The following is a 10,755-nucleotide window of genomic DNA, read 5'->3' as shown; positions in this document are numbered from 1 at the left end:
AAAGGTAGTATTCACTAGAGCAACTATTCCATGAATACAAATTATCCTTAATAAACCAAGTACATGATCTTGAATTAGCTGTCACTACACCTAAACAGTAGTAAAATAGTGGATGGATCAATACATACATATCATATTTTATGGAAGAACAACAAAATGGAGACAACTTCAAAGGTAAAAGGGTTATTACTCAAATGTGGGTATAATTTCTTAAGTTAGGTTTTTAAAGTTTCTATTTTTGATAGGACTTAGCTTTCATTCTTACCATCACCCTGTTCACTACTGATCTCTGACTGCAATACTAGATCTCCCATTGTAAGTAAAGTTATTGCAGCTTCGGTGCTTCCATCATTGGTACCTTGTGAGGAAATATATCAACATTAAAACAAAAGAATGAATCTGGAAATCTGTTCACTTGAAAAAGATTTTTAATTAAGGTGTTTATCTCCTAGTAGCAGATTCCAATATCCTCTGAACCATTAATCCCTTACTAAGGTAGTCTTTCGTTCAGGTTATATGCTACAAATAAATAAATCATCACTGTTGGTTTTGACTCACTGACCATGCCTCCCTCCCATTAAATAATATCTTCAAGGAAAATGCTCTCCCATTTGTGAAGATCCAGAGGAAATGCTCAAATACTTCTTAAACATTTTTTTAATTCACCTTCTAAAATAACATTCCAAGAATCCACATTTCTCATAGAGATAACACATTCAATAGCTGAATCTTTTTGTTAAACTCTCCAGCAAACTGATTCATTTATTATCCCCACTATTAAATCACTGTACTAGTGTTAATCAAGGTAGTCTTAGCAGTTTCCTTGATAACAGTTACCTGGTTCATCTTGGATATGTTCACTTGTGGTCATTTCCTAAAAAGGAAAAAAATAAGTAACATCTTAAATATTTCCCCAAACATGTTCTGTTTCTCAACATGCACTACATTTTCAGAGGTCTTTCCATACTTTTAGCTACAATAGTGTAAACTGGTTTGTCTTAATTTATAATTATTCACAAAATTTCACCAGCAAGAACAGAAATAATTTAAAGGCAAAATTCTTGTGTCTCTTGCTCCTGACTTTATCCTTTTCTTGTATTATGTGCAAATTTTAACTCATCATTTTGTTATGTACGTCTACCATTCTTACTTTACTTCTTCATTTTCATAATCCTTCAACTCTAGTCATATCTGCTGCCAATTTTTACCCAGTGGAAACCACGGCCAATTTTTACCCAATGGAAATCAATGGAAGGGTATTGCAAAATTTTTATACTACTACGTAGCTTAAAACTTAAATGCATTTTAATAAATTAAGAAGTTACAGAACCAATGTCCAGAGCAACAGCTTGAGAAGTTTCACTGACCCACTCCTCAGAGAAACTGATTTTAAAAACAAAACATTTAAAAGCCTCTGAAACTGATCCTAACGACAAAAAGCAAATGAAGAAATATCTGTTCAAGAAAATCTGAAAATTTGCTAACAAAGGTGAGAGTCTATGTGAACTAAAACTGCTCTTTCTCTCTCCTTCCTCCCAGCTCAGCATGGCAGAGACTCCACCTCAAACTGCTGCACCCAAAAATACAAGGCCCCCAGTCCCCAAGGTCCCACCTGGAGAGCATTTTTCCCTAGGGGAGTAGGACTTCAGCTCCTGACATCATAAGTACAGACCAATATCTATTATGAATATGGACATAAAAATCACCAATAAAATACTAGCAAGCCGAATCCAACAATGTATAAAAATTAGACATTATGACCCTAGAATTTATCCTGGGGAAGCAAGGTTGGTTTAATGTCCAAAAACCAATACAATAAAAAACAAAATTCACATGATCATCTCCATAAATGCAGAAAAAGCATATGACAAATTCCAACACCCTTTAATGAAATTTCGAAACATTCAACAAACTAGGAATAGAAAGTAACTTCTTTAGCCTGGTAAAGGACGTTTATGAAAAATCCATGGTAACATCGTACTTAATGATAAGACAGGATGGGAGGAGTGGTAGCAGCCAGGCAGCAGAGCTTTGAGAAGGCTCTCAGCATGGTGCAGCTCACAGGCACCCAGCATGCACACTCCCGACCACAAGATGCCCAAGAGGAAGGTCAGCTCAGCAGAAGGGCAGTGAAGGAAAGAGCCCAAGATGAGATTAGTATGACTGTCAGCTAAACCTGCTCCTGCAAAAGTGGAAACAAAGCCAAAAAAGGCAGCAGGAAAGGATAAATCTCCAAACAAAAAAAGTGCAAACAAGAGAAAAAAGGGGAACAAAGGGAAAACAAACCAAAGTGGCTAACCAAGAAATCAGATTTACCTATAGAAAACAGAGAAACAGAAACCAAGGAAAGTCCAGCCTCTGATGAGGCTGGAGAGAAAAAAAGCCAAGTCTGATTAATATCATATACTATGTCTTACCAACAGTCCCTGTCTCCCTTCTTGTACATTCCAGAGGAATATTTTTATCAACTATTTCACAAATGCAAGTTTTTTAGTAACTCTAGAAACATTTTTAAGAAGAAGGAAATCCCACCTCATCCCATTTTTTAAGTGTAAATGCTTTTAAGGGTAAAAATCATTTTCCAGTTGTTTATTTTTTGGTACAACCAGAAAACAGTATGGGATATTGAATTATGGGAGGCTTTGACTGTCTTGGGTATCAGCTTAACATTCCACCATATTAACTGGCAATATGGAGTCACAATCCTGCATCTGATGTCTTGAAATTTTTAAGTTACTTTTATTCCCATGGTTTGGTTCTGGTTCTTTTTTTTTTTTTTTTTTTTTTTTTTGGTTTTTTGGTTTTGAGACAGAGTCTTGCTCTGTCACCTAGGCTGGAGTGCAATGGTGCAATCTCCACTCACTGCAATCTTCGCCTCCTGGGTTCAAGCAATTCTCCTGCCTTAGCCTCTCAAGTAGCTTGGATTACAGGCATGTGTCACCATGCCTGGCTGATTTTTTGTATTTTTAGTAGAGACGGGGTGTCACCATGTTGGCCAGGCTGGTCTCAAACTCCTGACCTTGTGATCTGCCTGCCTCGGCCTCCTAAAGTGCTGGGATTATAGGCGTGAGCCAACGCGCTCGACCTGGTTCAGGTTTGTTTGAGACAGAGTCTTGCTCTGATGCCCAGACTGGGGTGCGGTGGTGGCGATGACAGCTCACTGCAACCTCAACCTCCTGGGCCCAGGCGATCCTCCTGCCTCAGCCTCCAGAGTAGCTGGGACCACAGGCACATGCCACCATGACTGGCCAACTTTTAAAAAATATATTTGTAGAGACAGAGTCTCCCTCTGTTGCCCAGGCTGGCCTTGAACTACCACGTGATCCTCCCACCTCCCAAATTACTGAGATTATAGGCACAAGCCACCGCGCCTGGGCCCATGTTGTTTTTTAGCAGAATTGCTTCCTAAAGAAAACCACTCCTTGATCATGGCTCTCCCTGTCAGAATTGTGTGCACTCTATAAATCTTTGGTTGTGGTAGTCCTGTTTTCCTAATAATTTTGTTAATGTGCTGTGAAAGACTGAAAATTTGAGTATGTAGTATATATGTTATTTAATTGCAAATTGTGGAAGTATGTAACAGTTTATCAACATGTAAGGATACTGGTACTTGATAGCCTTTTAATGAAAACTTGCCTCCAAATTTTAAGCTGGAAAGTCACCGGAGTAACTTTTAAAAATAATTACAATACATGGCTTTTTAGATTTTCGGTATAAATGTGAAGAATTGTGTACTGATCCTCAACACAACCAATAAAATCTCAATTATGAAAAACATAAATGATGAAAGACTGGATACTTTCCCCCTAAGATCAGGAATAAGACCAAAATGCCCACTCTCGCTTCTATTAAACTTTGAACTATAGATTCTAGCCAGGGCAGTTAGGCAAGAAAAAGAAATAAAAGGCATTCAGGTCAGAAAGTATCAAAGGTTGAACTGTGTCCCCTAGAAAGATATGTCAAAGTCTTAATCCCAAATAATATGAACATGACATTATTTAAAAATAGGGTATTTGTAGATATAATCAAATTTAGATGAGGTCATGTTGGATTAGAGTTGGTCCTAATCCAATATAACTGGTGTCCTTTCCTTATAAGATGAGAGGTTACACATACGCAAGGGGAAAATGCCATGTGGTAATGGAGGCAGAGGGTGGAAGTATGCTGCTGCACGCTGAGAAATGATAAGGACTGCCGGCTACCACCAGGAGGCAGGAGAAAGGCATGGGATGGTTCTTCCTCAGAGCCTCCGGAAGGAACCAACTTGGTGACACCTTGATTTTAGACTTCTAGACTCTAAAGCTGTGAGAGAATAAATTTTTTTTGTTTTGTTTTTCTCATCTCTGTAAGTGCCTGGAGAATTTTCTGTGGTTATAAGCTATTGAGTTTGTGGTGCAAAGAGTACCCGACTTAAAATTTTTTTATTTTAGGCCGGGCACGGTGGCTCACACCTGTAATCCCAGCATTTTGGGAGGCCAAGGTGGGCAGATCACCTGAGGTCAGAAGTTCTAGACCAGCCTGACCAACATGGTGAAACCCCATCTCTACTAAAAATACAAAAATTAGTTGGGGGTGGTGGCGGGCGCTTGTAATCCCAGCTACTCTGGAGGCTGAGGCAGGAGAATCACTTGAAACTGGGAGGCGGAGGGTGCAGTGAGCCTCCAAGATTGCACCATTGCACTGCAGCCTGGGCAACAGAGTGAGACTCTGTCTTTAAAAAAAAAAAAAAAATTGTTATTTTATGATGGGTTTATTAGGATGTAATCTCCTCATAAGTTGAGGAGCATCTGTACTTTGTTACAGTGATCCTAGGAAACTAATACAGAAAGAAGATGACATGATTTGACAAATAGAAAATCCTAAGGAATCCACCAAAGAAGTTGCAGGATATAAAGCTAATATACAAAAATCATTTTTATTTCTACACACTTGCAACGAACAATCCAAAAATGAAATTAAGAAAACAATCCCAGGCCGGGTACGGTGGCTCAGGCCTGTAATCCCAGCACTGTGGGAGGCAGAGGCGGGTGGATCACCTGAGATCAGGAGTTCGAGACCAGCCTGACCAACATGGAGAAACCCCATGTCTACTAAAAATACAAAATTAGCAGGGCGTGGTGGCACATGCCTGTAATCCCAGCTACTCGGGAGGCTGAGACAGGAGAATTGCTTGAACCAGGGAGACAGAGGTTGTGGTGAGCCAAGGTCACGCCATTGCACTCCAGCCTGGGCAACAAGAGGAAAACTCCATCTCAAAAAAAAAAAAAAAACACACAAAGAAAAAGAAAAACAAAGAAAACAATCCCATTCACAATAGTGACAAAAATAACATACTTGGAAATAAATTTAACAAAGAAGTGCAAACTTTATATGCTAAAAACTACAAAACATTGTTGAAAGTAAAAGATCTCAATCAGCCAGGTGTGGTGGCTTACACATGTAATCCCAGTACTTTGGGAGGCCAAAGCGGGCAAATCACTTGAGGCCAGGGGTTTGAAACCAGCCTGGCTAATATAGCGAAACCCCATTTCTAATAAAAATACAAAAAAATAGCTGAGTGTAGTGGCACATGCCTGTTATCTCAGCTATTCAGGAGGCTGAGTGAGGAACAAGAATTGCTTGAAGCCGGGAGGTGGTTACAGTGAGCCGAGATTGCACCACTGCATTCCAGCCTGGATGACAGAGCAAGACCCTGTCTTAAAAATAAAAAATAAATAAACATAAATAAAGCAAAGAAGATCTAAATAAATGGGAAAAGATCTCATATTCCTGGATCAAGAATCTCAACACTGTTAAGATTGCATTACCCCCTAAACTGATCTCCAGATGCAATGCAATCCCACTAAGATTCCCAGCTGACTGCTTTGCAGAAACTGACAAGTTGATTTTAAAATTCATATGGGGCCAGGGATGGTGGCTCATGTCTGTAATTTCAGCACTTAGGGAAGCTGAGATCGGAGAATCACTTGAGGCCAGGAGTTTGAAACCAGCCTGGGCAATACTGGGAGGCCCGGTGTGTACCAAAAAAAAAAGTAATATAATAAAAATAAAATTCATACGGAATTGAAAGGGACCCACAATAGCCAAAACCATTCTGAAAAATAATAAAGTAAAACTCACACTTCCCAATTCAAAAACTTACTACAAAGCAGCCAGGCGCGGTGGCTCATGCCTGTAATCCCAGCACTTTGGGAGGCCGAGGCGGGCGGATCACGAGGTCAGGAGATCGAGATCATCCTGACTAACACGGTGAAACCCCGTCTCCACTAAAAATACAAAAAAATTAGCCAGGCATGGTGGTGGGCGCCTGTAGTCCCAGCTACTTGGGAGGCTGAGGCAGGAGAATGGTGTGAACCCAGGAGGCGGAGCTTGCAGTGAGCTGAGATCACGCCACTGCACTCCATCCTGGCGACAGACGAGACTCCATCTCAACAACAACAACAACAACAACAAAAACTTACTACAAAGTAACAGTAATCAATATAGCATCACCAGCATGAGAATAGACATATAGATCTATGCAACAGAATTGAGAATTCAGAAATAAACCCATACATCTATGGTCAGCTGATTTTTGATAAGGGTGCCAAGACTATTCAATGGGGAAAGAATAGTCTTTTCAAATAAATGGTGATAGGGCAAATGGATAGCCACACGCAAAAGAAATAAGTTGGATAATGAGGTTATCCATGTATAAAAATAAACTCAAAATGGATCAAAGACTTAAATGTAAAAGCAAAAATCATCTTTTAGAAGAAAAATGGGTAAATATTCATGACCTTGGGTTTGACAAAGGACTCAGACCTGACAAGAGAAGCATGAGCAACAAATGAAAAAACAGATTAACTGAACTTCATCAAAATTTAAAACTTTTTGCTTTAAAGGAAATCAAGAAAGTGAAAAGACAACCCCACAGAAAGGGAGGAAATATTTGCAAATCATATACCTGATAAGGGACTTTTATCTAGATTATATAAAGACTCCTTACAACTCAACAATAAAAAGACAAATAGCACAATAAAAGAAAAACAGACAAAAGATTTGAATAGATATTTCTCAAAGATAATATGCAAATGGCCAATAGGAACATAAAATGTGCCTGACATCATTAGTCACCAAGGAAATACAAATCAAAACCACAATGTGACACCACTTCACACTCACTAGGACAGCTAGATCCAAAAAGTCAAGCCAGACACAGTGGCTCATGCCTGTAATCCCAACACTTTGGAAGGCTGAGGTAAAAGTATCACTTGAGGACAGGAGTACGAGACCAGCCTGAACAACACGGCAAGACCCCACCTCTACAAAAAAAAAAAAAAAAAAAAAAAAAATTAGCTGGGCATGGTGGCACACACCTGTAGTCCCAGCTACTTGGGATGCTGAGTGGAGAGGATCATTTACACTCAGGAGGTCAAAGCTGTAGTGTGCTACAATTGTGTTACTGCACTCTAGTTTGGGTGACAATGCAAGGCCGTCTCAAAAAAAAAAAAAAAAAAAATCCACCAAACAAAAAAAAACAAAAAGTGAAATAACAAGTGCCGGCAAGGACATGGAAGAACAGGAACCCTCATAAACTGCTGGTGGGAATGTAAAAGAGTATAGCTACTTTGGAAAACAGTTTGGCAGTTCCTCAAATGATGAAACATAGAGTTACCATATGACTCAGCAATTACATTTTTAGAAATGTACCCAAGAGAAATAAAAAAATATATCCACACAAACACTTCTACATGAATGTTTATAGCAGCATTATGTATAACAGACAAAAAATGAAAATAATCCAAATGTTCATGAATGGATGAATTGATATACAAAATGCACCATATCCATATGGAATATTATTAGGCTACAAAAAGTAAGGAAGTACCACTACATGCTGCAACATAGATGAACAGTAAAAACATGTTACATTAAGTGAAAGAAGCCAGACACAAATGATCAGATTTTATAATTTCATATCTAGGAAACATCTAGAACAGGCAAATCTATAAAGACAAAAGGCAAATTATTGGTTCCCTGGGCCAGGGAGGGTTGGGAGGAAATGAGTAGTGACTGCTAATAAGGTTTCTTTTTGAGGTGATGAAAATGTCCTAAAATTGACTGTGATAATGTTTGCACAATACTAGAAGTCACTTAATTGTGCACTTTAAATAATGAGAAAATCATATGGTGTGTGAATTATATGTCAATAAAGCTGCTTTTAAAAAGTTAAAATTTCAAGCCTCCGCTTGCAAAGGCAAATAAATACCAATAATGGAAGAGTGCAAATAAAACGCAACAGAATATATTTTAACTTGTTTATACTTAGTATAAATTTAATGCAACTGAATTTTAATGTAAAAGTCTATGAGGATATTAAGAGCTCTGCCCACAAACAAACAAAATCAATGCTTTCACTAGTTTTTACTACTCAGACTAACAGCTCCTTACAAAGAGAAATCAGCTAAGTAAAGTGTTTATAAACCTAAAGCTATCAAAATGAACCTCCAGTCTTTTCAAAGTAAACAAAGAATAAAAGGCCAAAACATATTAAAATGGATGCTTACAAACGGTGCACTCAAATTTTCTTCTTGTTTCATTTCTTCAGTAGTCACATCTGTGTTTGGTAGCTCATGTTCAACAACAGCTATGCATCCTACATCTGGGACATTCACAGTTATTTCAAGCTGTCAAAATAAAGTTTCATCATTTCATTTTGGCATACTATAAACAGCAAAACAAAGCCTCATCTTCAACATGAATAAGTAAGATGAAACACTAAAATGAAGAAATAATCCACATTCATACATAACTTAAAAAATGAGATGAAGTGATTCTTTTATTGACTGACAGCAACTTGGCAAAAGTAAAACATTTAAAATTTTTGAGGTGGCTGTGACTATTAGAACCAGTAAGCAAATTTTCTAAGACTCATCTTCTTAGTGCCTGGCATTTCATTTTCCATTTTCTTCACTTTGTCCTTACTTTCCCCTAATTTCTCTGTTCAGTCTGTTAACATTTATAGTGTTCAGTCTGTTAACATTTATAGAGGGCTAGGTGTACAGGGATATAAAGTCAAATAAGATAAGTGCAGTCCCTATCCTCAATGAATTCACAATCTAACAAGAAAAGCAGACATGTAATCAACTAATTATATACGGTCATAAAAGCTATCTATAATGAGTTGAAAGCCCTTAAAAGTATTTATCGGGCCGGGCGCAGTGGCTCACGCCTGTAATCCCAGCACTTTGGGAGGCCGAGGCGGGTAGATCACCTGAGGTCAGGAGTTCAAGACCAGCCTGGCCAACACAGTGAAGCCCCATCTCTACTAAAAATACAAAAATTAGCCAGGCATGGTGGTGCCTGTCTGTAGTCCCAGCTACTGGGGAGGCTGAGGCAGGAGAATCGCTTGAACCCAGGAGGTGGAGGTTGCATTGAGCCGAGATTGTGCCACTGCACTCTAGCTTGGCCAACAGAGTGACACTTCGTTCTCAAAAATAAATAAATAAATAAAAAATTTATCACACCACTGCCCCCACACCAACTCCCTTCTCCCAAAACCCCAAAGCCTGCATGATTCTTGATACCCAGGGCAACACCCATGTAAAATAAGAAGTTCACTCACATTTACTCTTCATTTGTGAGTCCTATTACTTAAAGAGCCATGTAATCTGAGCACTAAAAAGGTATTTACCTACTAGAATACATACAATATACTCTGGTTCTTATTATCTTATTTTTTTGTTTTTCTTTTGTTATTCTGAGGCAGGGTCTCACTCATGTCACCCCAGCTGCAGTGGTGCGATGATGGCCACAACGCCTGGGCCTATTCTCTTATTAACAGAAAAAAACAGTATAAAACGTTGCATGGCTGAGTAGAAACTGTGAGTAAAGAGTCAAGTCTGAGAATCTGCCTTCAAGACGTATGTTATTTTTTTTTGAGACAAGGTCTCACTCTATCGCCCAAGCTGGGGTGCAGTGGCACTATCAGGGTTTCACTACAGCCTCAACCTCTCAAGCTCAAGCAATCCTCCCGCCTCAGCCCCCCAAGTAGCTGGGACTACAGGCATGTGCCACCATGCCTAATTTTTGTATTTTTTGTAAAGATGAGGCTTCGCCATGTTGCCTAGGCTGGTCTCGAACTCCTGCACTCAAGCGATCTGCCCACCTTGGCTTCCCAAAGTGCTGGGACTATGGGCATGAGACCCTGTGCCCACCCAACATATTTGTTGTAATTACATTTGTATGTACCACATCTGTTTCCTCAGATACAAAATTTAGAGAAAAATCTTTGGTAATATCTGACAGGACTGGGATGAACCAAAAAATTCAAGTGAGCACAGGGGCACATGCCTGTAGTTCTAGCTACTCGGAAGCTGAGGTGTGAGGGTCACTTGAGCCCAGGAGTTTGAGGCCAGCCTGGACAACACAGCAAGATCTTGTCTCCAAAAAAGTGAATTTAAAAACAATAGGCCAGGCACGGTAGCTCACGCCTGTAATCCCAGCACTTAGGGAGGCTGAGGTGGGCAGATTGTTTGAGCTCGCGAGTTTGAGACCAGCCTGGACAACATGGTAAAACCCCGTCTCTATTGAAAAAAAAAAAAAAATTAGCCGGGTGTGGTGGTGTGCACCTGTAGTCCCAGCTACTCAGGAGGCTGAGGTGGGAGGATTGCTTGAGCCTGGGAGGCGGAGGTTGCAGCAAGCTGAAATCATGCCACTGCACTCCAGCCTGGGCAATGGAGTAAGACCCTATCTCAAAAAAATAAAAATAAA

The 10,755-nt window shown here is 39.5% G+C and overlaps 1 protein-coding gene and 1 pseudogene across 1 annotated transcript in view; one reads left to right on the top strand and one right to left on the bottom strand.

Moving 5' to 3' along the window:
• BDP1 (B double prime 1, subunit of RNA polymerase III transcription initiation factor IIIB) overlaps positions 1–10,755 on the bottom strand; it is a 112,900-nt gene that overhangs the window by 25,999 nt on the left and 76,146 nt on the right. The window contains exons 27-29 of the mRNA XM_054489897.2: positions 8,550–8,669; positions 838–874; positions 266–358 (exon numbers count right to left, since the gene is read on the bottom strand). Of these exons, the coding sequence (XP_054345872.1) occupies positions 266–358; positions 838–874; positions 8,550–8,669 (250 nt within the window). The remainder of the gene's footprint in view (positions 1–265; positions 359–837; positions 875–8,549; positions 8,670–10,755) is intronic.
• LOC129037080 (non-histone chromosomal protein HMG-14-like) lies at positions 2,095–2,393 on the top strand (annotated as a pseudogene).

This window comes from Pongo pygmaeus, chromosome 4 (genome assembly GCF_028885625.2).
Source record: "Pongo pygmaeus isolate AG05252 chromosome 4, NHGRI_mPonPyg2-v2.0_pri, whole genome shotgun sequence".
In the NCBI taxonomy this organism is placed as follows: Eukaryota; Metazoa; Chordata; class Mammalia; order Primates; family Hominidae; genus Pongo; species Pongo pygmaeus.
The sequence above is the reverse complement of the archived record's forward strand: the minus strand, read 5'-3'. Positions and strand labels throughout refer to the sequence as shown.